Genomic DNA, 23,343 nt, shown 5'->3' on the forward strand with positions numbered 1-23,343 from the left:
TCAGGGTTCTCGTGGAAGAACTTGATGATGATGATCATGTGGGCTTCTGGCCTTTAATCCATATGAAACCTCTGGAACACCAAAAGAGTAATTACTGAAAACGAGAAGAAAATAGCAAATGAACTGAACAGATACTTCACTCAAGTATTTATAAAGGAAGAAACAATTAGAACAAAGAAACAGAAACAAACTCTGAGTTCATAGATTTAAAAGTAGAAGAGTCAGATGTGCTTCAAGCCCTCGATGTACTGAAGACTAATAAAACCCATGGACAGAATGGAATTTTAACAACTGTATTAAAAAAATGAAAAATGTCATCTATAAACTCTTATTAGACATATTTGGGCAGTCACTTTATGAAGGAGAAGCACCTGATGACTGGAAAATGTGACTCCAATCTTAAAGAAGGGAGACAAAGTGGGTCTGGTAATTAGAGACCAGTGAGGCTTACTTCTGTGTCATGCAAAATTAGGGAAACTATAATAAGAAATAAATTAGAGAAGGACCTGAAAATAACATACTAAATAACAGTTGGTATGGGTTAATGAAAGGAATCTCCTGCCAGACCAATCTTTTAGATTTTTGCAAACAGGCAATCAGAATAGCTGACAAAAACAAAGCATACGTCAGGATTGAGTTTGACCTTCACAAAGCCTTTTGACTCTTTTCTGAAATGGAAAGCTGTAGGCATCAGAGGTAATCTACAAAACTGAATCTCTAGTTGGTTAATCGACAGGTGACAAAGGGTACAGAGAAGAGGAGAATGGCGTGAGGTCATCAGTGGAGTCCCTCGGGGTCTCTCCTTGGACTGTAGTGTTTTCTAATTTATAGTAATGACATTGATTCTGGTATAGTTAGTAAACTTGTGTAATTCACAGAAGACACTAAAATTGAAGCAATGGTAGACACTGAGGCGACAACAAATGCAATTAAAAAAGACTTGGACGAGCTTCAGAACTGAGTGAACACTTGGAAAATGTAGTTTAATGTAGAAAAGTTCAAATTGCTTCACGTGGGCAAGAGGAACATCAATTACAAATACAAGATGGGAGACACTGTCATAAAGGAAGAGACCTCTGAAAAAGATTTAGGGTTTATGCTGACACAACATTTTCATTACCTTAGCAATATGCAGAAGCGATTAAAAAGGCAAATCAAATGATAGGTAAAAGACTGTTAAATATTATGCTCAACCTATATAATACACTCTAGGGGCCTAATGTATAACACTGTGTGTAGAATTCACACTACAACATGGCGTACAGATAAAAGTAGAAATGTGCATACGCACAAACAAATTCAGATGCATAAAACTGTGTGTACACCAATTTCCATGCACTTCCCGTTTATAAATCCCAATGGATGTGAAATTTAATGCACATGCACATGCCTACAGCCACACCCCAACTCCTCCCAGAATTTTGCATATTTGAATGTGCATACAAATATAAATAGCCCATTTCCAGCACATATAAAGAAGAATTTCACCAGTGAAATTCTCAGTGAAGTGGAGGCAAGGAAAAATGTACTTTTTTGATGGCTTAGGCAGTAGTATGAGCAACAATATGAGCTTGATGGAATGACACTCAAAAGTTCAACTTCAGAAAGTCACACAGTGTTCAAAATAAAAAAGAAGTGGCCAGATGTCAATGTCAACGTGAAAAGGTGAGCCATAGCCCACCATCTGAGTGCCATAAGGAAGTGTATTAGGACACAGTGAAGAAAAAAAAGTTTGAAATATTGACTTTAATCTCAAAATTTCCACTTCAATCTTGTAGTTTACTTTGTCATTAACATAGAACATTGTAAACTTCATCTTAAAATCAATGTTTAATATACTAGATTTCTCAAATCCCATCCCTTTGTATTCTATGTGTTCTGTGTGTGCAAATCACTATGTGCTTCTTAAATGGGCTTTCTCCTTTGTAGACAGGAGCGCGTAGACACTGATTACATTCATGATGTTACAGCTCTCTGAACATTTTAGAATACTAAGATGTATACTTGATATCATTTTTATGATGAAATGCATTAAAACATGTATTAAACATGGGGGGGGGGGGGGGGGGTAGTGGTGTAGTGTTAACGACGAGCTGGCGCCCCATCCTGGGATTGTTCCTGCCTCCCACAAGATGGTTGCTGAGATGTGCGCGACCCTCAATGAAATAATTTACAGCAGCAGTACTGTCTCTGTCAAATGTACTAACCCCTGTGACAGATAGGGGGCGCTGTCGTCCCCTTGAACCCTCAGAAACTACGTCAGACACCAGATAAAAGTCCAAATGTTATTTTATTTATAATAACAATGTACACAAAGCACCCTCCACTCCACAATGCTCCAATAAATAATCAATACACCAATAATCAATCCTCCACTCCCAGCAGCCCAGTCACCCTTCCTCCCAACTTGGCTCGATCTGCTGAGGCTACCCATAGTCCTTTTATACTTCTTGACCCGCAAGTGTTTCTGTCCCTCAATCCATATGACTCTTAACACTACCGGGTCAGGTGAAAACTCCTTTTCTTCAACCCAGAAGTACGTCATTGCCTCTGTCCCCTTGACTGGGAAGTACTTCCGGGTTATAAGGCAAATAGAAGTCCCTGGGCCTCCCTGCAGCATCCCCTTGCGGCCCCCATGGTATCGAAACAGGGCTGTGCATTAAAAATCCAATGTCCATGAGGCCCTGCTGGAATTCAGGGTACCACCATGTTGCAGGGAGGGCTCCATCTGGTGGCCTGGGGGTATTGGCCGGGATGAATGGCCGGCCATATCCCACACCCCCAATTCCTGTCCTTCCATTTTCTTTCTCTATGTAATTAATTGCCACGATATAGGCTCTGTAATAATTGTAAAACCATCTGTAAACTGAGAACGCTGATTCTTCAGAACTTTTAAGGAACATTGAAATATCTTTATAGTACATGTGTAATTACTCTATCCATCTATCCAACCAGGGTCATAACTGTTTAATTATTAACAGCATACATTATCTAAATGAAGTTAACAATTTATCTGTAAAATGTAATATACATACTTTAATGCATTTCATCATAAAAATGATATCAAGTATACATCTTAGTATTATAACAGCACAGAACTCAAAGAGAATAGCTCTTGGAAATATAAACCAACTTAGAAGTCAGTAGTCATCAACTGTAAATACACAAACTCTTTTGTTGAATTGAATTGAATTGAATTCTTTTGTTGTTATTGCATGGTACAATGAGATTCAATGTTCAAATTCTTCATAAAGTTATTTTCCTATAAAATGATAAAATAACAATAATAATAATATGATAAAAACATTGAACAATGTAGTACAATATGAAAGCATAAGTCCAATATACATGTACATATAGAGCAAATGGTTAATAAAGTGTCTCAGGTTGTGCAATATTACAACTGTAATGCAAGTTTACAGTGAGGCCATTGTAATTCTAAGTACAAACAGTTTTACAAGGAGCACTAGATGGACTGATTGAGTGTGTTTTTAGCTCTTGGGATGAAACTGTTTCTGAGTCTCGAGGTCCATGCAAGAAAGGCTTTGCAGTTCAAATAGACTGTGCGCATGGCTTTCCTAAGGCAGCTTGTGCTGTACAGCTGTAATTCCACACTCAGATACAGGGGTGTGCAATGAGAGTGACAACACTATAGCAGCTGTGGTATTTGGAATAGTTTGGCCATTTCATGGACCATTATACTGTTACAAAATGATTACAATCAAGTGAATTAAACTTGTGAACAATGTGCAGTTAACTCCGATACATTTGATAAATCCCATGTCATTGATGAGAATATGAAAAATGGGAGACCACACCGAAAAAGTAGTGCTGCTTTGATGCTAGGTGCTGCCAGTTTGCAAAACCCAGCAGAAAAGTGCATACAGCAAGTTTAGTTTTTTCATATCTCAAAGGGAGAGTGGAAATGGGCATAGGCAACATTTTTGTGCGTACACACCGCTTACACATGATGCCCCAGGTCGTCAAAATCCTCAAAGGCACTGATAAAGTAGATCCAACTAGACTTCAGTTTAAGGATGAATCACATACTCGAGGACTTTGAAGAGGAAGTGCATTTAGGACTGAAGCCAGGAAGCACTTGTTTACATAAGGAGATTGTGGGAATCTGGGACAAACTACTGTGACATGGAATTGAAGCAGAAACTTTAAAAACAACCTTTAAGAAGGATCTGGATGAGATGTTCAGACAGCTGAGCTATTAGCTAAACAAACGAGGGACAAATGGACTGAAGGTCTCCTCAAGTTTGTTAAATTTCTTCTGTTCATATATTTAAAGGGCCATTCCAGGGGTTGGCCAATTTTCATAGAAATAATAAACGTAACCTTTGCTCTGTCATTAAGAAATGTCTTATATTTGCATTTCCGTTGATTTGCTTGGCAGACACTTTTAACCAAAGCGATGTACAAAAGAGGTAAACATAATCGAGTACCATTACGCCTGGTCCTATTGGTTCAGCAAGTGTAGTAAGACAGGTAACAAAAGTTGATTGCCACAAGTGAAAAGATGTAATAACTAATAAATTTACAATCACAGATATGTCAATTATACTTAATGTAACAACAAATCCACCAACAATATGAAAGATCACAGAGCATTTTTTCTCTTCATCAATTTGACAGATATTCACAAAACAGAATGGTTTTCAATTGCTTCTTAAATACATTGAGGGAGTCCGCAGAACAGACTGAGGTGGGCAGCCCATTCCACCAAGTGGTAACCACACACGATATAAGTCAGGATTGAGAGTTGATGCCACATAGAGGTAGCATCACTAGAAGCTGTTCTCCGGCAGATCTGAGTGGGTAGAAAGGAGCACTTCACCAGTGTCCATATACTCAGGTGCTGACCCATTGACTACTCTGTAGGCAAGCCTCATGGATTTGAACGTAATGTGTGCTGCTGCTGCAGGGAGCCAATATAGTGACCTGATGAGAGGAGTGACATGAGCCCGACTCGGCTGGTTAAATACAAGACAGGTCACTACATTCAGGATTATCTGCAGTGGCTTGATAGCACATGTGGGTACTCCTGCCAGAAGTGAGTTGCAGTATCCAGACGTGACAAGATGAGAGCCTGGACCAGACGTTGTGCAGGATATTCCAGCAGATAAGGTCTGATCTTGTGGATGTTGCACTGTGTAAACCTGTATGAATGAGAAACAGTAGAAAAGTGGTCAGAAAAAGATAACTGCTCATCAATCAGCACCCCAAGATTGCTAAGGTGTAAGTGACAATGAGCCAAGCTGTACAGAGATGTGGAGTTCAACAGATTGACTGGGTTGGTGTTTTTCAGGTTGAGCTGTAGATGGTGGTCCTTATTCCAGGTTGAGATATCAGTAAGACATGCAGAAACTCTAGCTGATACTGCATTGCCCTCAGGAGGGAACAACCAGCACAGTGTCTCAGTTGGACCAAAGCACAGATGCTCTTCTCTTCCTGCCATTTAACTTCTAGCTATCCTCTTTGAACAGCCTTCTGACAAAATGAGAGACACCAACAGCAGTTATAAGTTATGTGTAAATCAGGAGATGTGTATGGTTTTGAGGCAGTAACAAGAACAAATAGGCTTGTAAATGGACTGTGGTTACTGTTTTAAACCAGACGGCTCAACCAAGAATGAATGGAAGTCAAAACACTAAGACTGAGAATTGACTCTGGATGTCGAAAACTATTGGTCATCATGAAAAGATGAAAGCCTAAAAAACTAACCCAACACTCTTTCACAGTTCAAATCTGTAATCTCAGAGAAAGGATGAATGGAGTCTCCATGATATGAATTGTGGTGCCTCCTAAGAGGTGGTTTCTGAGAACCATGCAGTGTCTCCTGGCGGCCCATTAAGTACCTTTTGAAAATCTAAATGTGGAGTGCACTTTCAGTTGTTTTATTTGTTTTGTGTTTATTTCTGGTGCTTGTGAGAGAGACGTGAAGAGGTCAATTTCTGGTTGACACAAATCTGCACAGACTTTATGAGCTTGCTGTTTTGCTAGAGCACATATTTCATATGTTAGTATTGTCCTGGGTTAGATAACCAAGTTCTTTTTCTATCTTGACTTCAGGAATATGTGTGTGTAAATGATAAGCACAACTTTATACCATAAGATCTCTTTCTTATGTCTTGATAGTTTTGGGTGGTCAGCCCTCCATTTCCATTGGCTCTACAGAGGACCAGCAGACCAGACTGGAGTGCAAGGTGGACAAGTGGGGCACCACACCAGACGTGACCTGGAGGGACATGAATGGAGTGGACGTGACATCTGAGTCCAGTGTCACTGAAGAGCGAGACAATGAGGGACTCCTCAGAGTCAGCAGCGTCATCCCCATCAAGCAGGAGTTCAACGTGTTCTCCTGTCTCATGAGAAGTAAAGTGCCAAGGCCTGACTGGCATTCAGGCCTTACGATCTACAGTGAGTACTCTGAGTTTATGGTCTCCTCCTTTCACTAACTCTGAACTGCTGTGACTTCCAGAAGGCTGTGTTCTTATCTGGATTTCATTACCGAGGCTGAATGGCAACTCCAAACTGAACCCAGTATGACTGATGGTGTGTGTGAGTGTGTGAGTGAGTGTGAGTGGGCCTTGTGAGGAACTGCTGCTTCATCCAGGGCTATTACCTGCCTTGCATCCAGTGCTGCTGGGGTTGGCTTCAAGACACTACAGCTCTGAAATGAATGAGTTTGATAAAGAATGGCTGACTTTAATGAATAAAACTGTTTCTGAACCGTTTACATTGAAGCACAAAAAATAGAATTAAAATCAAATCAACCTTATTTGACACAAATACGTTATACACACAGAACAATATGAAGTGAAAGACCTGTTTCTCAACTCTAAGATTGATCATTAAAGGAGAAAAAAATGGTAATAAGAGTAATATAGTAATATATTCAGCATTTTTAAAAATCATTTTTAAATATCAACTGTACCACTCATTATAAAACTTACATAAAAGAGTAAACAGTAGGGCATTGTGTAGCTCTAGACACTTCTCCTCACTCAAGATGTGGATGGATGGTGGTCAGAAGTCCTCCTCGGTCTCTCTGCTCTTCAGACAGTCATACCATTTACCCAACCATAGCACTAAGAAGAGGCTGCTGTTGGGATGGCTGATGTCACAGATAATTTTCTTTGCCTTAGTCTGACATTGCTTGGTGTAGATAGATAGATAGATAGATAGATAGATAGATAGATAGATAGATAGATAGATAGATAGATAGATAGATAGATAGATAGATAGATAGATAGATAGATAGATAGATAGATAGATAGATAGATAGATAGATAGATAGATAGATAGATAGATAGATAGATAGATAGATAGATAGATACTTTATTAATCCCAATGGGAAATTCACAAAGATGTCCTCAAAGTTAGGATATTGTTACAAAAATATGTGTAGAGCTTTGAGGTCCTGCTGCGTGCCGTTCCTGAACCAGGCAGTGACACTTCCTGTCAAAATACTTTCTATGGTTGATGTGTAGAAATTCTTTGCTATCTAGGCGAGCAGTCTGTAACCCATGAGGTGCTATAGATGTTGTGCCTTCTTCAAAAAGGTTTACAATTTGCTTGGACCAGTCAAGTCCTCTGTGATGTGGACACTGAGGTATCTAAAACTGCCCACCCACTCCACTGGAATCTTGTTAATAATGGGTTGTGGTTTGGGGGTGGCGGGTGCTAAGGCCTCTGCTAAATCAAATGTATGTTTTTATTCTATAATAGTAAGAATAAGAGCAGCTCACTACTCAAAACAGAGGCACCTGGGATCGAACTGCAAACGTCTTGATTGTAAGGCAGCAGTTCTTACCGCTGCACCACCAAAGCAGTCATATTAAGGGCATGTCAATGGCACACCTTAACGTGGGTTCTTTTTCTGCAGTTATGTTTTTGAATAGAAGCGCACTTGTTCTGTTATATTTGTACCTTTTGTGAAAGTGTTTATTTGATATTTGGACTTCAGGCTTCACATCTCATACACTTCATGTCTGCATTTTGTCAATTATTACTAAAACATGAAAAATGTTTCTGTTTTAATGATGTATTTACATAGATTGTTGTAGACACGGAACACACATGAAATGCATGAATTCCAAATGACCATATATCATTTACCCTCTACAACTCCAGCACTTCACTCCAAGATAAACACTGAACACTGAGAACCTTCTTTGTGAATTGAACTGCATTTGGGAGGATGTGATAGCAGGCTGCTTGCTACTTTTGCTTATCGACACATTTACAACACAAAGCGCTGATGAGGAGAGGTGTGAAGGAAGTAAAGGTGGGCCGGGATTTCGAGTTTTTTCGTAGGCTTTGGTAATTCTAGTGTTAAAAAGACTCTTTAGAGCAAAAAGGTAGGTAATCACTTTTTCTTTATTGGAAATCAATTAAATTATACCTTTTTTTGTCAGATCAGCAAAAAATAGAATACATTTTTGGTGTGCTGCAGAATTTTAGTAATTAGTTTATGTAAACTGTGATTTGAAAAAGGTAATAAGTCACTGTCTTAGCCTACCACTGCATGCGGTTATTAGGGCTACTAAAGTGTAGCCTGTAACTGCTATACACCAGCAGTTAAAATACAATCTGGGAGAATTCTGGGTCTGACTTTTCTTGCAGCTATGACTTTCCTGAATAAATTAACAAATTTTGTGCAACACCTGGTGCAACATCCCAGCCAAACTGAGAGCAGAAGAGAGTTTTGGCTCCCACAGGTTCTCCTATTACCCAGACGTACCATGGAAGCACAAACCAATGACATGGAAAACATGGTGGTGGCATCTTGTAGCTCCAGGGATGTCACCATCATACTGACTCTGACTGAGGCACTACAAGCTGCAGCAACTGGAAAAGATGACCTTCACTTCAGGAAGGTCCATCTTCTTTGTTCACTCTCTTCTCTGGAGGCAACTTCAGCTCAATACTGGAACTTAAAGACATTCCAATAATTGGAAGTTTGGTTGTCACTCAGTTAAGGGTTTTATTTTACACCTCTGGAAACAAACCTTTTTCGTGGACTCAGTCAGGTCAGTTAGGTCTCTTTTGTGGCTTCTGTATTGCTATTATTCTGAAGTGCCCACGACACCTGCTGAGATCTAAACCACACGTGTGTCTTGTATGTATTTAGTTCATCTCACCCTTAACTGATCTCCCACATTCTCATCTCTTCCTTCTTTTTTCAGTTTTCTCCCCAGGAGTCCCTGGCTGGTCGGTGGTCTTCTGGTTATCATTGCTTCTGTATGTGGCAGTGGCGGCTTTGCTGATGTTTCAATGGAGGAGAATGAGAGGTGCGTGCAGACCCTGCTGCCGACTGTCTTACTTTGGTAAGGTAAAAATTTGACAATCATTCTCATGATATTCCTGTATTTCTCTATTCTAGAACATAAAGCAAGATATGACTCCAAAGGTAAGGACACTGCAGTGCAATTGTTCATTTACTCCAACATCTTTATGAAAAACAAATTAAAAGCTCACAGAGGGTCTTTGGAATTTAAATCAAAAATAGACACAAGTGATCTCTACACTGCCTGTCAGTTTAGAGTTTGTTTTGCAAAATGTAATTTATTTATGAAATGCTATATTTGTTACTCCAAACTCTTCTTGATTTTTGCATTATCACAAATAACATTGAGATTTCATAACAGAAACAGAAATTTGACGAGCTGTCAGCAGAATGAAGGAGCCACCAGCTGTTTAGAAATCCAGAACCCTACAGGGAGGTTTGGCTTCTCGGGTTATGCGACTCTCATGTTTTGTTATATCAGATACAACTCTGGAGATCAAAGAGTTTTGTCTTGTTTGTCCATTGAGTTTGTTTTGTGCAACTGAGGCTCTGATGTTTACTTGATTCTGCCTACAATGGCCATTTTCTGATGTCTTGCCTGCTGTTACACTTCAGTTATTGGGCATCACTCCGGGGTCTGACTGTGGTCAGTTGTGAAAATCAAATCTATGAATGGCGGTGTGCTTTGAGAAGCTGCTGTGCATATTCTTGAGTGTTGCATCTTTTTGCACTCTATTTGTCTTGTCTGATTATATATATAAGGATATATATAAAGTTCAAGTATGTCCTGTATTCAATAAAGAGTCAGCAGGGGCCCCCTGCTGGAGACAACACTCTTATGGCCTCTCTGCACATGCAGAATAACACCATGGAGACTCAAGAATATTAAAGGGTGTGGGTGTGATTATTGTTTGAAAATATAATGGAATAAATATTTTAAAAAAACAGAATGGCAAAAAAAAGCCTTTAAATAAATTCCTGCATACGTGGATAATAACAGCATTCATTTTTATTGCACTTTATCATACATGAAAGTAGCTCAAAATGCTTCACAATAATAATAATGGCTAAACAGAATTACAAAAGAAAGTCAAAATTAAAGAGCACTTATCTATAACAGTAGAAAATCAAAATGTCCAACTGAATAGAAAAACTCCATATCAGTCATATCAGTATTGCATGAAATACAAAGATTTCAGGCAATTAATCAATACAATAATTAACAATTTACTAATAGTAGACTCAAAATTATATACAGTAACAGAAAAGACTAAAGTTATACAAACAATGAAGAAAGAAATACTAGAATCACATGGACATGTATTCCTGAAGAAAGAATGAAGTGTCTTCCCCTCACATCTCTAAGCTTATTCACTTATATGTCAAGAGGTTAAAAATCATTTAACTGAGACAAAGCGTGCCTCTAAAATCTTCAAAAGAGTTCACATAAGTTCCATTTGCTCCCTAAAAATACAAATAGAGGGGAAGCTGGCCCACACCTTAAAGTCATAAACCCCAGTTATACCCCTAAATGAGCATACGTGGGACCTGCTCCATTAATGTGCATCATTATAGAAAGATATGGCAGAGACATTAAAACATAAACAGGTCCTTCTGAAAACAGTCAAGAAAGATTCACCATACCATCAACATTTATTTTAGACCAGACATACTTTTGAAGATATCACACATGTCATAGTCAAGTCAAGTCAAGTTGGGGAGCGTGCACTGGTACTGTGCGTTGCTGCACCCACTACATGACGAAACAACACGGGATCCCGGTTGGCAATCCCCCAGGCAGACATGCAGTCCAGTCCCACCCTCCGGAAAGCAAAATGTCAGCCAGGTGTTAAGTGTGCGACCCCTTGGCCTGGTGCAGCCACTCGGGTCCCCAACAGTGAGGATCTTACGAACTGGATCCCGGCAGAGAAACGCGCCACATTAGTGCCGTAACTGACGCTCCCTCACAATGCAGTTAATGTGCCTCATTCGGGACTCCATGAGCAACTGCTAATTTGACACAAAGTCAAACCAACGGTACCCAAGCATTTTCCGGAGTACCAAAGGAGTCCAGTCTTCGTCTCAGGTCATTGGATAACGTCCATGTCTCATAACCATATAGCAAGACGGGAAGCACCAGGACTCTAAAGACTTGGACCTTCGTCCTTTTGCATAGATATCGGGAGTGCCACACACCCCTTTCCAGCGACCTAATGACCCCCCATGCTCTCCCAATCCGTCTACTGACTTCATAGGAAGAGTCACCAGAGACATGAATGTCACTGCCAAGGTAAGTAAACCTCTCGACAAGGTCAACACTCTCTCCACAAACAGACACACTGCTGATGGCTGTGCCCAAGAGATCATTAAAAGCCAGGATCATGGTTTTTATCGGGACACTCGCAAGCCCAGACCCTCAGTCTCCTCGCTCAGTCTCTCGAGACCCCCGATCAGAGGCTCCATTGACTCTGAAGATCACAGCATCATCAGTAAAGTCAAGATCCATGAATCTTTCTTCACCAACAGATGCCCCCCAGTCGCTGGACTCAATGACCTTGCCCAACACCCAGTCCATAGAAGCATTGAACAGAGTAGGAGCAGAACACACCTCTGACAAACCCCAGAATCAACTGGGAAAAACACAGAGGTACTTCCTCCACTCTGCACAGCACTCACAGTACCAATGGACAGGCCGGCAATGATATCCAGCAACCTTTGGATCCTGCAAACTCTCAGTATGTCCCACAGGGCAGCTCGATAAACTGAGTCGAACACTTTATGAAAATCGACAAAGGCTGCAAAGAAACTCTGCCGATATTTGCATTTGTGCTCCATGAGAACCCTCAGTGCGGTCGATGGTAGACTTCTTAGGTGTAAAACCAGACTCCTCTGGTCACCGGTAGGTGAGCAAGTGATCACGGATTCTATTGAGGATGACCCTAGCAAGGACCCTACCTGGCACAGAGAGCAGTGTTTTCCCCCTCTAGTTGCCACAATCCAGGCGATCACCCTTCCCTTTCCAGATAGGGACGACAAGTCCCATTTTCCAGTCAGTTGGGATGATGCCAGTCTCCCAGATGGAAGCAAAGATTGCTTGCAATGCCAGGAGGACAGCCTTACCACCAACCTGGAGAAGTTCACCCCGGATACCACAGATCCCTGTAGCCTTTCCCCCCCTCAGCTGGTTCACCACCTGTGCCATCTCAGTGAGATTGGGTGGTCCACAGCTAATTGGAGGATCAGCCTCATAAACCGTGAACCCAGAGATACCCAGTGTCTTAGCTGGAGGATCAGCTTTGAACAACTGCTCAAAGTGGCCAGCCCAGCGGGTCACAACTGCAGTGTCATCCGTAAAGACTGTTCCATCAGCTGCCCTGACTGTGACTCTCCGAGGAACAGATTCAGATGTGCGTAATGCTTTGATTCCTCTGTAAGCAGGACGTGGGTCGCTAAACCACAGATGGTGTGTCACTTGCTGACAAATTCCTCTAACAAATGCCTCTTTATCTGCCCTCAGAGCCCTCGCAGCCGTCCTTCTCAGTTCCTGGTACAGACCAGAGTTGTCATTGAGCCGTGTGCTGTGACTCCTCTCGATGATATCCAGGGTGCCCTACAAGATGAAACACCTCCTTCTGGGAACACCGGTAACACCAACACAACCCTCAGCAACCTTCAGGGTCTTGTCACAGAAGGTCTCCCACATCACATTAGGATCGGCAGTCATGCCCAAATCTGCAAGTTCCTCACACAAACTGCGTGCAAACTCATTAAAAACAGCCTGGTCTTGGAGTCTGGCCAAGTCCAGGCTCATTTTCCTAGTAGGTGGTAACCTACTGGATCTAAGCTGGATCATCAGAGTAGCAACAACAAGTCTGTGGTCAGAATTCATAAACTGGGCACTTCTGTAGACCCTGCAATTTTGCAAGATCCTCCAGCGAGGATGTGATCGATCTCCTTCACCGCACCACCAGCATTGGAGTACCAAGTCCAACAATGCAGCTCATGGCACTGGAACCAGAATCCAGTGATTTGCAGGAACAAGGAGCCACTTTCACCACGGTCACCAGACCCAAATGGACTGAGACAATCCTCATAGCCAGCCCTGTCAGTGCCACTGGCTGCATTGAAGTCACTCATGACCAGAGGAGTGTCACCTCATGGGCACCCATCAACCACAGAGCGAAGCTGCGAATAAAATGTCTTCCTTGCCGAGACATCACTCACCACGGTCGGAGCATACACTGAGACAAGAGACAAGGTACCCAGGGAGTGCCATAATCTGAGTCTCATAATACACTCGTTGAAAGGAGTGACATCAAACACCATTGGAAGAAACCAATCCGCTACAGCAATAGCTACTTCCCGAGTATGACAGCCATCAGAGCGATCAGACCAATAAAAGGTGTAACCACCTACAGAGATCTGGCCAGTCCCCAGTCTGCGCACCTCAGAGAGTGCTGCCACTGAAATGCAGAGGAAGATGATCATCATGCCAGAGAGACAAGACGTTCCATGAGCCTACCTGTATGGGGTACGGGACCCGAGTGCTGTCATGCAGCAGTTGATGCCTCAGCACCACACCAGTTCTGATCCCCAACAGGCCTGACCCCATTGGCTCTCCAAAGGTTTCGACTCTTCCGGGTATGGGGCTCCCGAGGGCTTTCTCCCATCCCCTTCATGATGCGAGCAGCCTTCCTATGGGTGGCTGTAGCAGAGCTACTCCCGTGGAGAGCAAAAAGGAGTCCTTTCTGTCGTCTCGGAGGTTTGTGAAGTTTTTTTACGGAGTGCTAAACCTGCCACCAACCCCCGTGATTTCCCTGTAAGTTGAAGGACCACTTGCAGATGTCATAGAAATTCTTAAATTAATTCCAGTGAATTAAGAAGACATAAAACTGATGGACTGTCCACCTGGTGAAGTGATGGAAGACCCCAAACAGCTGTGTGTTCCTGGTTCAAGGCCCGTCTTTTTCTGAGGTAGAACAGTTCTGTCAAGAGAAAGGGAACAAGCAGCAGATTATTGTTAATCCAAATGTCTCTGCCTTCTGCCACAAGCTCTGCTTTACTATAAATGAATGCAAATATAGTATTATTATTATATAAATATATGTTTGACCATGTAGGCTTGCACTTATACCCCATCATACCCAGTCATATATCAACCTAAACTTCATTTAGATTAGATGGATGGGCTTACATGAATAAGAGACTGCGTGTTTGACTAGAAGAACTGCAGCAGAACAAAAAGAAGCCCACTGAGGGTCCAGTAATTCTTATTTTTAGTGACCAGTAATAACCAAAACAGATGTCTAGCTGGGTGACTGTGATCTTTGGTTTGAATTCCTGCCCTTTTCCTGACCCCTGAGGTCCACTGGTCCTCAATGGTGTGCAGCTTCAGGCCTACAGTCATTTCTGCTGTCCTTATGATAGGCTGAAGGTTACATTTTGAATGCTGTGCCATACCAGACATGATGCCATCAAGCAGTTCCCTACCTTCGGCTGATGGGATTGAACAGAAAACACCGCAGATCAGAGCGAAGCCTGGCAGCAGATACATGCTAGCAGAGTAGAATAATAAACTAAGTCAAATTAAAGGAAGCTAGTGCCACCTACAGTGAAACCTCACATGGTGCATGCTGGCTGAAAGCTCCCCATTTCTGAAGTAACAGAGGAGTGAAAGTTTATCACATAATAAAATAAAAGTGCCTAATGTGGCAGAGAGGAGGACACATCAGGTTTTATTAAAATAAGATGGCTGTCAGGCAGTTGACTCTCGATCAATGATCTTTGGACAGGACTAGTTCCTAAAATTGGCGATTTATAAAGTTTTCAGTTCAATTAACTTTATTTTTCATTTTTATGTGTTCTTTAAGGAGTCCAGGCTAAGAGTGCTGTGATGGCTTCACAAGTAAAAGTAATTTTAAACTTTACAAAGTACTAATCACAAATTGAGTACACATAAAAACTCTGATTTGTTAAAAGACACAGTTAAGTAACTCAGTTTGAACCCGACTAACATAAACAGAAGAAATGCATGATGGTAAAAAGGGAAAAACAATCAAAAAATAAGAGCCAGAGGCAAAATCAATATGGTGTAAAGGTCCTAATAGATGGACTGGCATCCCGGCAGGGACCATCAGCTGATAGTTGCCTGGTCAGGAAGCCATTAGAGAAGGACAGCTTGCTTGGATGAGCATTCCAGCTAGGATGGCTCCTGTTTCCTTTCCCATATGAGGTGAAGACATAATGAATAGACTTGGGGACATGCCATATAAAGAACAGCCAGTCCCCCAGTACATTAGGTGGCAGTGTTCACCTGGGCTGTTTTCAGTTTGGAAACCCGCAGGGCTACATGGGACATGTTGTTCAACAACACAGCTCTGGTGACTAAGTCAGTATGATCAAGGGGGGGGTTGTGTGTATCGTTTAATTAAAGTGCATATGTCCTTCTTAAGTTGGCGTACGCTGGGTTTATGTCCAAGTGTCTGTTGATGGCGTTTTCATCTGATAGCCAAGACTCGGCCAACTCTCTGGCACTTGGACATAAATCCAGCATATGCTAACTTAAGAAGAACATATACATAGTAAATAAACTGTACAAAACACCTCCCCCCCCTTGATCATACCGACTTAGTCACCTCCCCCACCCCACTTAATGTGTTGCTATATATTGCTTTTGATTCTTGTAAGTCTAAGCATTATCCTCTGATGAAGACCCCTGGCAGGGGTTGAAAGCTCAGGAATAAAAACTACTTTATGATATGTGATTCATTTTTTTCCCTTTGTGGATCTCCAGCTGCAAATATGCAAACCATATCACAGTGAGGGATGCCCTCAAGCTGTAGAAGGAGTCCTACCGGTCCCTTTTGTCCTGTGGGACTCTGGAGGCAGCTGATAGGTACCGGCAGGCCAAGCGGAATGCGGCTTTGGTGGTTGCTGAGGAAAAAACTCGGGCATGGGAAAAGTTTGGGGAGGCCATGGAGAACGACTTTCGGATGGCTTCGAGGAGATTCTGGTCCACCGTCCGGCGCCTCAGGAGTGGGAAGCAGTGCAGTGTCAACACTGTATATGGTGGGGATGGTGCGCTGCTCACCTCGACTTGGGACGTTGTGGGTCGATGGGTGGAGTACTTCAAAGACCTCCTCAATCCCACTAACATTCCTTCCAATGAGGAAGCAGAGCCTGGGGACTCGGAGGTGGGCTCCCCCATCTCTGGGACTGAGGTCACCGAGGTGGTCAAAAAACTCCTTGGTGGCAGGGCCTCTTCAAGGCTCTGGATGTTGTAGGGATGTCTTAGTTGACACGTCTCTGCAACATCGCATGGACATCAGGGACAGTGCCTCTGGATGGGCAGACCGGGGTGGTGGTCCCCCTCTTTAAGAAGGGGAACCGGAGGGTGTGTTCTAACTACAGAGGGATCACACTCCTCAGCCTCCCTGGAAAAGTCTATTTGGGGGAGCTGGAGAGGAGGGTCCGTCAGATAGTCGAATCTCGGATTCAGGAGGAACAGTGTGGTTTTTGTCCTGGTCGCGGAACAGTGGACCAGCTCTACACCCTTAGCAGGGTCCTGGAGGGTGCATGGGAATTCGCCCAACCAGTCTACATGTGTTTTGTGGACTTGGAAAAAGCGTTCGACCGTGTCCCTCGGGGAATCCTGTGGGGGGTGCTCCGGGAGTATGGGGTACTGGACCCCTGATAAGGGCTGTTCGGTCCCTGTACAACCGGTGTCAGAGCTTGGTCCGCATTGCCGGCAATAAGTCAAACCCGTTTCCAGTGAGAGTTGGACTCTGCCAGGGCTGCCCTTTGTCACCGATTCTGTTCATAATTTTTATGGACAGAATTTCTAGGCGCAGCCAGGGCGTTGAGGGGGTCCGGTTTGGTGGACTCAGGATTGGGTCACTGCTTTTTAGCAGATGATGTTGTCCTATTTGCTTCATCAGGCCATGATCTTTAGCTCTCTCTGGATCGGTTCACAGCTGAGTGTGAAGCGGCTGGGATGGGAATCAGCACCTCCAAATCCGAGACCATGGTCCTCAGCTGGAAAAGGGTGGAGTAGCCTCTCAGGGTTGGTAGCGAGATCCTGCCCCAAGTGGAGGAGTTCAAGTATCTCAGGGTCTTGTTCACGAGTGAGGGAAGAATGGAGCGTGAGATCGACAGGCGGATTGGTGCGGCATCCACAGTGATGCGGGCTCTGCATCGGTCTGTCGTGGTGAAAAAGGAGCTGAGGTGTAAGGCAAAGCTCTCAATTTACCAGTCGATCTATGTTCCTACCCTCACCTATGGTCATGAACTATGGGTAGTGACCGAAAGAACGAGATCGCGAATACAAGCGGCTGAAATGAGTTTCTTCCGCAGGGTGTCTGGGCTTTCCCTTAAAGATAGGGTGAGAAGCTCAGTCATCCGGGAGGGGCTCAGAGTAGAGCCGCTGCTCCTCCACATCGAGAGGAGTCAGATAAGGAGGCTCGGGCATCTGATCAGGATGCCTCCTGGACGCCTCCCTGGTGAGGTGTTCCGGGCACGTCCAACCGGGAGGAGGCCCCGGGGAAGACCCAGGACATGCTGGAGGGACTATGTCTCTCGACTGGCCTGGGAATGCCTTGGGATTCTCCCGGAAGAGCTAGAAGAAGTGGCCGGGGAGAGGGAAGTCTGGGCATCTCTGCTCAAGCTTCTGCCCCCGCGACCCGACCTCGGATAAGCGGGAGACAATGAATGGAGTATTGTATGTGTAGTGTGGAGTGGAGGGTGCTTAGTGCAAAGTATTATAATAAAAAGAAGAAGTATTGCACTTTTACCTGGTGTTTGGCGTGGTACCTGAGGGTTCAAGGGAGCAATAGCGCCCCCTACTGTTACTATATATATATATATATATATATATATATATATATATATATATTTCTAGTATAGTAACAAAGGATCTCCAGCAGCCTCTCCAAAAGATGGAGCTGGCTTGAACATGTGAGAAGTTGCTTTTCTCATGTTTCCAGCCTAATTTAAACTAATTCATCTTCTCTCTTTTCTCCCCAGCTTTTTTTTTACAACTCTGTTACCTGAGAAAGGAAACTGGTAAGAAAAAAATGTCTGAGTTACAAAAATACAAACCATAAGTCGAGAAATATCTGAAGTGTTTAACGTTAATGGTGATTTTGTTAGCAAGGTCTTTGAAGTCCTTCTATTTACACAATTATACTTTTTGTGTCGTTTGTATTTTATTGTGAACTCATTTCAGATAATATTCTGTTTATCCGTTTACTTGTCTCCTCAATGTACCCAAGCATGAAACACACAGTTTGTACTTTTTTAATGACACATCTTCTCATTAAACTGCACAGCTGTGTTTCTCAATCTTTATTTTTCCAAGGACCCCCCTTACTTACAACATAAATGGAAAATGCACTTGTAGGGATAAAAAATTACCAAAACACAGATTTTGTTTTCTACAGATATCTTTGATACCAACAAAAAGTCTCTCCAATTAAATGTAACCCAGCTAAACCATAGAGAATACAGTGCGAATATGAATCACACTTTAACACTAGAATTACCAAAGCTTATGAAAAAACATATAAACCCAGTCCACCTTAAATCAGCTCGCACCTCTCCATTCAGTGTCTTTTGTCTTGTAAATGTGTCGATAAGCCAAAGCAGCAAGCAGTCTGCTACACCATCCTCCCACTCCTGCAGAAACAGCAAAAACCTCTCCCAGCTGAAGCCTTGTTTATCAGGGAGTCAGGTACCTAGAGCTGTATAGGCTAAAAAATATATCGTTATTTGAAACACATGCATTTCACGTGTGTTCAGTGTCTACAAAGATCTACTGTCTATGTAAGTGTAGGATAACAGAAATGTTGAACACATACCTAAAAGACTTTTTCCATGTTTTAGTACTAATGACAAAATTTTGACATTAAGTGTGTAATGTGTGAAGACTGAAGTTCAAATATCAAATAAATACTTTCACAAAAGGTACAAATATAACAAGACAAGTGCACTTTTGTTCAGGAATATAACTGAAGAAAAAGAAATCAGGTTAGTGTGGCTTATTGTTGAGACTTCTTTGGTAGTACAGAGGTAAGAACTGCTGACTCATAATCGATTGGCTGCAGGTTCGAGCCTTGCCGTATTAAAAAAATAAACATTTTGAGTAGTGAGCTGCTCTTATTGTTACTATTATATAATAAAAACATACATTTGATTTGAGTCTGTAACAGCCGCTGTAAATGTATGGTGCTTGTAAAGGTTAGCTTTTTTTTTTTATTCAGTTTTATTCTCTCAGTCGCGTTCACACTCACCCCGATCTGACACTGCTGTTTTCACATAAAGACGTGCTATAGCAGAGGAGAACTCAGATGAGGATGAGGGTTCTACATCAGAAAAAGAGAACAGAAGCCCTCACCACAAGAAACGTCCACACACATATAAGAACAACGCAGCGTAAAGGCGTAAAGGTGAAAGATGGCATGCAGGACGAGATCGGGCATCATCCTGCCAGTCAGTCTGCCCCACACTTGTCCTTCAGCGAAACAGCACGGCTTACAGAGCTCGCCAACGTGTCATGTTTGTGATTATGTTTTGTGATGGTCTTTCTCATTTATATGTTACTTATATAAAAGCCAGATCGAATGTTATTTACCTCTTTTTATTTACTTATCTTCCTACAGTGTAAAGTCACAAGTAGATTGTATAGCTTCCTGTGTTTGATTGACATGGGCACGCTGACACAGTACAAGTGTACTGAAGTGACTTTAGCTGCAGGTGGTTGTCCAGAAACAGTTAGCTAAATGTCTCCAGCATGAGGGTCCTGTAGGGTTCTGGTGCCTCGGTGCTACTAAGACAGACTGAAATGTTCAAAGGTCAAATACGTCTGAAGAAACTGGAACTGATTTGTGAAAATGGTTAACAGCAGCATGGAGGAGTTTATGAAAGAGAAGAGAACTGCTTCCAAGTTGGGGTTCCGGGGGGGGGGGGGGGGGCGAGGGGGGGATGATCAAACCTGGCGCCGTTGGTATAAACAGTTGAGGGCTTCAGCAGTGTAATATTTAAGACAGCTGAGAAAGAGAAACTCTTGTGCTGATGTGAGTTTGATGAAGATGCACATACTAACTCAGGATTTTCTCTTTTTGTCCTCAGAGAAGAACAAAGCTCCAGGTATGTGCAGCACAGTCTCCTCACTTGAGTTAGTGTCCATTAATTCATTAACTCGCCTACAATAAAAACTAGGAAGTCACTGGTAAGTTTGACAAGAGGCCTTTATAACAATAGAGAATCAAAATGTGCAGCTTAATTACAGATTATGGTCAGATGGCCAAGGAGAAAAGGAAAACAAAAACTCCAGTTGGTGGGATGTTGCAGAAGTAATAAAACTGCAGTTTCCAAAACAATTTAAAAGATTTGATTTTTGATCCTTTTTATTGTGCCCACCCTGTTTGATTTGAACCAAACTTTTCTGTCCTTTGATGGTAACCTTTATGAAGTAATCTTTGCAACAATTTGATGATGGTACATTGATATACTTTTTCAAAATACACCTACATCTAAAATACTCTGGTGGTTTCTGTAGTTTTATTTTTTTGAATGATATGCACCAACCCAAGAAATTGTATCAGCTTATGTTACCGATGCAGCACGGTGGTCTTGGAGGAGGACCATCAGTTTTCTACCGTGTGTCTCTTCCTTTTTTTGACTGTCTGCTCATCACCTCCATGCTGGCAGTAAGGACAGCCCTCCCTATGTTGGCACACATGGGCAGAGCATTAAAACCCTCTGGAGTTAACAAACAAAAGGCAAAGCTGACAGCAGACTGTCTGAGCTACAAGTTAGGTGGACTACAGATTGAATATGAAGACCTCCATTGAAAGACAGCAAAAATGTTTGAACTATAAGTCCACCGAGCAGAAAGGTAAACCAGCAATACAACAGTTTCAAGCCTGCAGCACACTACATGACTTCTAGTCAAACTTAGAGACTGCAGTTGCTGATCTCCTTACCCTGAGGATCTCAGATTACACGACTACTTAGTGATTTCAGGGGACGACAAATGACATGACTTTCCTGCACAGTTTCACTTTTCAAAAGTATTGTGTATTCACCTCAATATGACAGCCAATAACGTTCAGCCTGACCGTGGAGGTGCTGCATGAAGGCTTTGCAGGTATTGCAAGTTCGGCTGCTATTTCCGCTCTTTTATTTTCCCTTTTCAATTTTCTCATAGTACGACAAACACAAGATTTCCTTGAATCGCAAGTGATCAACAAAGGGACTTTAGAATATTTCACTGCCAAATGTTCAGATCTCACACTTTTATACATGCAGCAAGTCATTAATAGTAAATGAGTCTTTGAGGCACAAAAGAGATTTGGTATTATAGAAAAAAAACGTGAATGACAGATTCAGTGATTCCACATGTCACTTGCAGAGCTCCTGATTCACTGTGGGGGTCCTGAAGTTAGGAGTCAGCAGCTGCCTTCTCATGTCCACCACTGCTGACGGTTCCTTTAACTGGACCCTGACTGGCTCGTACTTCACTGCTGCATTATCAGCTTTGACCCGGACAGTATGGCTGTTCAGGTTATTGTGTCCACATCTCAGGTTAGTCAGAGGTTACACTGCGCAGAGCCGTTCAGAGAAGAGACCTGCAGAAAGAGGGGCAGCACTGGCAGTCATGTCGTTAGCAGACTGAAAGGGACAACATGGGTCACAGGTCACTCGTCACTGGCCAGAGTTGCCATTGTCATGGAGAAAACTTCACTCTCTTAACCCTTTAACCGCCAACTCCCTAAATATTCCCCACGCCAGGCGAAATCTGAACAATTTTCGTTTTTTTACTTTTTAACATTTTTTTTACATTTTTTACATTTATTCAAGCAGTATTGACAAACACATAATAAAACACAAAATGTACCTTTTCTCAGGCTTCCACAACAATAAACTTTCATCAACTGTAACTGATGGTCCTGGCATGTAGGGCAACTGAAATGCTTCAAATAAATGGTCAATCAAAGGACGTAGCTTGAACAAGTGGTCGCGGTTTGGATCTTTCTTATCTGGCTCATTTCTGTTGTCATTCAAATGAAAGAATTTCAGCAGCAAAGAGAATCGGTTACGTGTCATGACAGCTGCAAAAATAGGTGTTGCATACATAGGATCTGTAGACCAGTACATCTCAAAATCTGGTTTTCTGATTATTCCCATCAACATCAAAATCCCAATGAATTTTTTCATTTCGTTTTCATCAGTGTCTACCCAAGCACGAACACGGGAATGTGGAGGTAAATTGGGATTTTTCTCAATAAACTGTGCTGCATACAGATTTGTCTGATGAACAAAATGTCTGACCAAATCAGGTGACACAAACAGCTCATAAAACTGCTCAGCAGTGTAATTGTTTACATCAACAGTAAAGCCACACGTTGCCTCAAACGGATGCAGAAAAGGTAGTTCACCTCGGCAGCAGTCCAGTTGAGATGCTGGGGATACACCCACTCATCGCCGTCATCCGATGTGTCGTCATTCACAGTATCATGCAGCGCACGTTGCTGATCATCATTGTCGCTAAAATCTTCTTCAGAACTGCTACAATCATGATCAGAACTGTCCAAAATCGCCTGCAAAACCTCACTTGAAGTCAGTTTACGTTTCGCCATATTCACAGCTTTCACTTTCGAATCACATCACGTGATCGGCCAATACAACCGCAGAGTTGTCGAAATACAACGTAGTAATAATACCCACGCCAAACTGTCAGTTATACTACGCGCCAGGCATTCACATAACCACAGGCAAATGTGCCGGATAATTCCGGCAGTAAGGCGTCAGCATTAAAGCTACGATGCTGGATATATCCGGCAGAGGGCGGTTAAGGGGTTAAAAGAAGGCAGTCTTGGAGTCCAGATGGGAATGCAGAAGAACATCTTTATTACACAGCAATGTAACAACGAGACTTCACTATGGTGCAAGTGCTGTAACTAGGAAGTGCATCGGTTTATATTACATTTCTTATCATCTATGCAAAATACTCTCCTCCTTCTAGTTCCACCCGCCATTACCTAATA

The 23,343-nt window shown here is 42.5% G+C and overlaps 1 protein-coding gene across 1 annotated transcript in view; it reads left to right on the plus strand.

Moving 5' to 3' along the window:
- The window catches only part of LOC114643553 (protein NLRC5-like), a 5,922,889-nt gene that overhangs the window by 26,605 nt on the left and 5,872,941 nt on the right, over window positions 1–23,343 (plus strand). The window contains exons 4-5 of the mRNA XM_051925772.1: window positions 6,145–6,426; window positions 9,198–9,302. Coding sequence (XP_051781732.1) covers window positions 6,145–6,426; window positions 9,198–9,302 — 387 coding nt within the window. The remainder of the gene's footprint in view (window positions 1–6,144; window positions 6,427–9,197; window positions 9,303–23,343) is intronic.

Source organism: Erpetoichthys calabaricus, chromosome 4, assembly GCF_900747795.2.
Source record: "Erpetoichthys calabaricus chromosome 4, fErpCal1.3, whole genome shotgun sequence".
NCBI classification, from domain to species: Eukaryota; Metazoa; Chordata; class Cladistia; order Polypteriformes; family Polypteridae; genus Erpetoichthys; species Erpetoichthys calabaricus.